Below are 6,000 nucleotides of genomic sequence, written 5' to 3'. Positions count from 1 at the left end.
ACTGGCTGGATTCTGCAGCTGGCACAAAAGCAAACAGCCCCCTAGAGCCAGACCTGGTTTCAAGTCCTCGCTCCCTCTCCAACCGGCTCTTCAATCCCGGAGGATCCACTCAACCTCACTAGTCAAAATGAGGATGCAGAAATCTGCTTGAGGAGGTCTACATAAAGATCACGCCAAGCAGCAGAGACGAGAGTGCCATGCTCATTGTAAAGCACAACGCAAATGCATACACTGCTATTTACTTATTCCGTACAAACACGCCATAAGACAATTGCAAAGATTTTATTTAGCGGCTTTCTGTGCTTGGCACTTAGAAACAGAGTTCCGTGCATAAGGGCAAATTTTTTATACACCTTTACTTCATACATATTTTACATACCCTTTTTATTGCCCCCTTTTTTAATACTCATAATATTGGATTCCCCACTAGGCACATAAATACATTTATCTACAACACCTCAAAACCAAAAATCTTAATAATATTTGTTATTATTTTACTTGGTATTATTTGCATTTCCACACCACTTAAAAAGTTTAGCTTGCACCAAACTTCACTTGTTTTCTTAACATTAAAGGATCTGAAAGGGAAGGGAAAGATGAAGGAAAAAACCCAAAACTTCAAAATGCAATGAACTATTTGAAAAAAAAAAAAAAAAAACTGGAGATCTAAGGGCAGGTGGAAGGATGGAGAAGACCCATCTGTAATTCCCTGGGACGCGCCCGGATTTCTCCTGCCGCAGGGGTCTACGGGGCAGGCGATCCAGGTCAGGTGTCTGGATCTGGCATGTGGAGGGCCAGGCCTCTTTATGTCACCTCTGCTCTTGGTATGATCTGTCAGGCTTATAACACCCTTCCTTCTTCATACTCCTTCCGGTTCCCCTCCCCTGCCAGCTGCAGGCTCTGGAATTAGCACTGCCCACATGGGGCACTCCCCCTTCTGGAAAACAGTGGTCAGAACTGCAAGATGGAAGTGCATTCCTTGCCCCGGTCCCTGTCACCAGTGCCCCAACTCTGCATAATGTCCCAGAGAGGTTTACTCCTCCGTGATGCCACGATTCTTTCTAGAACCTGTAGTGGGGGAAGAAGGGGGGACCAAACCAAAACCAATTTCCTCCATACATTACAACTCTCACCATTGCTCACACTTCCTCTCTCAGTCTTGCTTTCCGCCTCTCTCTCTTGCTCACTACTCCTTCTCTTCCTTTCTCCTTCGGCTGCTCTTACTCCCTTTTCACAGGCACCCCTGGGAACGTCAGCGATAGCACGCCAAGTGAGGAGAGCCAAAGTTCAAAAGCAATCATTTTCAGGAAGCCAAGTCCAGTTGTAGTGCTGATGTCTGTCTACCCTCATGGACCAGAAGGGGCTCCAGGATACACGGTTCGTTCCAGAAACAGGGTGGGCTACGGGGCAGAAAGGTTGACTGCCATTGCTGCCCTAGTCCATCTACTGTTGTAGAGATGGATTTTTGGTGAAAGCCCCCACCTGGGCCCCCCTGCACAGAGTTCACCCCCTTCCAAGTCAGTGTGCGTGTGTGTTGGTGTAAGAGTTTGTGTGAATATATATGTGTATGCATGCATGCACGTATGTATGTATGTATGTTTGTATGTATGCATGTGCAGGTAGGTCTTTATTCATGTCAGGGTAACTTTTTATGGCTGCTACATGCTAGCATCTCCCTTAACATTATTATAAAATGATTATTCAGTTTCTTCAAAGGCCACTCTGGAGTAGGCAATGCTTTATAAAACTAAGGTTTGGGAAGGCAGGAGAATGGCCACTGAGTCGGAGATGACTCCACTGCAAGTATTTCCTTCAGTGGCTTAAATGTCTTTTGTTGTTCTTGGGTATGTGCTTTCTTCCTCCAGAAAAAAAAAAAAAAAAACAAAAAACAAAAAACAAAAAACACAGTTCCCATTTTTCAAAGGCTTCGGCTCCCAGAAAGGAAGATCTGCTCATGGAGACGCTGGGGCCCTGGCTGCAGTGGGCTCCCTGGTGTTTGGACAGGCCATTAAACCATGTGCACAGACATCTGGGAGGAGGAGCCTGGGACCGCCCCATACTGCCGGCCATCACAGGTGTTGGTCGCCTGCTGGTTATTGGGCGAAGGGCTGATCATGTGCATGCTGTGCTCCATCCCTGTGGGCAGGTACTGCCTCTCACCAAAGGCCCCATTGGAAGGAGAAGAACAGAGTAAAGTGCTTTGAGAGGCGCTCAGTTTTTCTGGGCTTGCAGCTAGCCTGGGAGAAGTGGGGAAATTGTATCCATAGAGATTGTAAGGGTTGTGGAGAGAGAAGGCGTTGTAGGAGCTCTGCTGCATGTGGCTGCCCCCAAACATATGTGGTGACGAGGAGCTGGAGGCCGCATTACCAGCTTGCATGACATACTGGAACTGGGAAGTGGGGAAGGACCCCAGCTGGCCACCGTAGGCTTCCATCTTGCTGTTGCTAGGCAACGAGGGAGGAGTCGGTATTCCTGAGATCAGGGATGGAGTCCTCTGAGGCATGAAGGTTTCTGAGGGCTGAGTGGCTGAAGCTGTGCCACTCTGGAGCCTGTTGTAGCCACTGTCACTCAGCCCTGGGTAGCTCTGCAAGGCCGCCATGTTGCTTCGGGCACATGGTGGATAATCAGAGAGGTTTAGATTGCACAGCTGGCTCTCTCGACAGCCCACATTGAAAGTGTTGGGGGCCAGATGAAATGTTGGAGGAGAACAGGATGGAGATAAAAGGTGAGAAGAAGCTGAAGGGGATGGTGTCCCAGTGCTGGAGGTGGTCGGGGATGTGCCTGTGCTGCCCCCTAAAAAATAAAAGATGAATACCATTGAGCCAAAGGCCTTTTTTTAAATTAACATATGTTATTTGTTTCAGAGGTACAGGTCTGTGAACCATCGGTCTTAACACAGGTCATAACACTCACCATAGCACATAACCCTCCCCAATGTCCATCACCCAGTCACCCTATCCCTCCCCCATCTCCCCAACAGCAACCCTCAGTTTGTTTACTGAAACTAAGAGTCTCTTATGGTTTGTGTCCCTCCCCAGTCCCATCTTGTTTCATTTTTTCCCTCCCTGCCCCCCATGATGCCCCACCCTGCCTCTCCAATTCCTCATATCAGAGAGATCATATGACAGTTATCTTTCCCTGACTTGTTTTGCTCAGCATAATACCCTCTAGTTCCAACCACGTCATTGCAAATGGCAAGCTTTTCCCCTTTTTGATGGCTGCATAGTATTCCATTGTGTATATATACCACATCTTCTTTATCCATTCACCTGCTGATGGACATCTAGGTTCTTCCCATAGTTTGGCTATTGTGGACATTGCTGCTATAAACATGCGGGTGCACATGCCCCTTCGGATCACTACATTTATATCTTTAGGGTAAATACCTGGTAGTGTGATTGCTAGGTTGTAGGGTAGCTCTATTTTCAACTTTTTGAGGAACCTCCATACTGTTTTCCAGAGTGAGTCAGAGGCCTTTTAAGAGGAGTCTGTGCAGGCCAGATGCAAGCCAGGCAGCAGGTGCCCTCAAATGCCCAAGATGGGCTGATTTTTATAGAACCATCACTTTCTCTTAACTTGGCAGACTTAGGTCAATTGATTCTACCTGTGCACAGGTACATGGGCGCACGCGCGCGCACACACACACACACAGTCCAAAAGAGGGGACACAAAAGAACACTAAACTCTTGTGTCTGTGTGTGTCCTCAAAGTCTTGTTTAAAAGGAAAAAATAAGCCCTCCAATATTGACATTGTCATTTCTCATGAGCAAATTCACTTTCCAGTAAGACCTCTTGACAACCAGCTTTAAAATCCACCAGTTCAGCTTCCCCACATTGTGCATGGAAATGCATTAACTACGTGTTGTCACCTGGGACTATTGCTGACCTTGCCATATTTAGTCCTCCAGCTAAAAACACAGCATACCAAATCTCAGGCCCTCACCCGGAAAGGAAATGGGGTATTGGGGCAAGGTGCCAAATCAAGGTTGAGGCCTGGAAAGGCTGAGCAGGAGGCCCAGGTATTATGAGGAGGTGAGGTGTGGAACCAAAGTCCTGTCATATGAAAGATATTATGAGCACAACCAGAAGAGCTAGGTTAGCATAAAACAAAGCTAACCTGTAACTAAATCATTATAATTCAGAGGCTCTGCTAATCTCCCTCTAGAAAAGCCTGTCCTGCATCTCAGAGATTGGAACCAAGACTGTAAATGTAGTTTGTGGATTTGGGATGTTTGTTAGGGCAGGTCCAGATAGGTCACAAAGTCAGGAGCCCTCCTTTCTCCCAGCCTGCCACACAAAACCTCCATGTGACCCTGGGCACATCCCTATATTCTCTGGGTTTCTTTATCCAGGAGATGAGAAACTGAATCGGATCCAGTAGTTCTCAAGCTAAGAGAAGCCACGAGCTTTAAGTTCCAGATCCCATCTCAGACCAACTACATGAGAATCAAAGGATTCTGATGTACAGCCAGGGTTGAAAACCAGTGATACCAACCAAATTCCTTATTTCAAAGCACCAATCACATAAAAAGCTTGTTAAAACAGATTGCTGACTCTACCCCAGGGCTTCTGATTCTACAGGTCTGGGGCAGGGCCTGAGAATTTGCATTTGAGACTGATGCTGATGTCTGGTCTGGAGACCACACTCAGGGTGAGCAGACCTCCAGGTCCCTTTCATCTCCTCAAGTTCCTGACACTGTATTTGACAGAGTTGCTCCTCGGACATGCGGATGTTAGAACTGGATCGGGGGCTGAAGCAGCAACAAAGGAAGAGCCAGTTCAACTCAACCTCCTTACTTCACATGTGTACTCAGTTTCAGAAGGCAAAAATGACCCTTCCAAGCCTCTCCTTTCCCAGGGCTATGAAGCAACTGGGCAACAGCCCATCTTGCCCCACCCATTGGCAGTTAAAGGCAGTGGTGAACGCTGGGGCTGCCGGATCTTTCATTTGAATTCCAGAATGGGAGGCTGCTCTGTCTTCCATATAGGAACTCTACCATGATGGAATTCCTCCTTTGGGACAAGGTTGGGAACTTTCTGGAATTGTGAGAGCCCTGATTCCCCCAAGGAGCATGGTGCCCCTAGCTCATCCACAACTCTCGTGAGGATTCTTAGAACCTGAGCAGCTATAGAAGGGTAAAGGACATTTTAAGTGTAAAGGAGCAGGAATAAGGTTTTTTTATCAGTGAGAGAAATGTGAAGAAAACCAGCAGGCTTCTGGAAATACTGGGATCCAGAGAAACCATCCACAGCGTGTCAGGGAGGAGGGTCCAGATGTGCAAACCGAGGGGCAGATAACCTCAAAGAGAAACCTAAATTTCATTTTTAGCCTCAGCCTACACCCACAAATATGGTAGTGGTATTGACTGGGGAAGTTCAAATTTAGCTCGTTAATAGTTTCTTCAGAGTTGAGTTTCTACAAAACCCAACTAATATCATCTCTTCCTTGGTCAAAAAATTTCCCCCAATGAACTTCCAAAATAGAAGAATAAACAATTGCTGATTTTAGAGTCATTTCAGGAAATTCTCCATCCTGTTTCTTCTTTATGCCTTAAATTCCTTTAAGAGAGGTAAGAAGATTTTTATTCCACAAATTGAGGTAAGGCATTATTGTATATACCAAGGTGAGAAGTAAACCAAACTAATTCTAGGTCCACTGGCCTCCCTTCAGCTCATGACCACAGGCAATGTGGGCTGCCTCTTCCTTCTCTTCATCTGTGACAGAGGGTCTCAAACTGACAGGCTTCTGTTTCTGTCCTTCTCAGAATTCTATTGGCATCTGAGGATTAAATTTATGCTACAATGTGAATGACCAATAGCAAGGACTTTTCAAGGAACCATTTTGATGTAAAGGAGTTTGGGAAGGGGACGGCTGAGAAGCATGTGGAAGGACATCTCCTACTTCTTGTTTTTGGACCCCTGAGTGACCTGCCTCCAGGGCCTTATGGGAAATTCAGAGATTCCCGCTCTGCAAGTGGCACTCTACACATTTTCCTCCTC

The 6,000-nt window shown here is 46.6% G+C and overlaps 1 protein-coding gene across 3 annotated transcripts in view; it reads right to left on the bottom strand.

The window, feature by feature from the left end:
• Positions 1-267: 267 nt before the first annotated feature.
• Positions 268-6,000, bottom strand: part of TBX15 (T-box transcription factor 15) — a 104,030-nt gene continuing 98,297 nt past the window's right edge. For all 3 annotated transcript variants that reach the window (XM_047727489.1, XM_047727490.1, XM_047727491.1), the window contains exon 8: positions 268-2,793. In XM_047727489.1, coding sequence (XP_047583445.1) covers positions 2,009-2,793 — 785 coding nt within the window. In that variant the 3' untranslated portion in view covers positions 268-2,008. The remainder of the gene's footprint in view (positions 2,794-6,000) is intronic.

Source organism: Lutra lutra, chromosome 4 (assembly GCF_902655055.1).
Source record: "Lutra lutra chromosome 4, mLutLut1.2, whole genome shotgun sequence".
In the NCBI taxonomy this organism is placed as follows: Eukaryota; Metazoa; Chordata; class Mammalia; order Carnivora; family Mustelidae; genus Lutra; species Lutra lutra.
The sequence above is the reverse complement of the archived record's forward strand: the minus strand, read 5'-3'. Positions and strand labels throughout refer to the sequence as shown.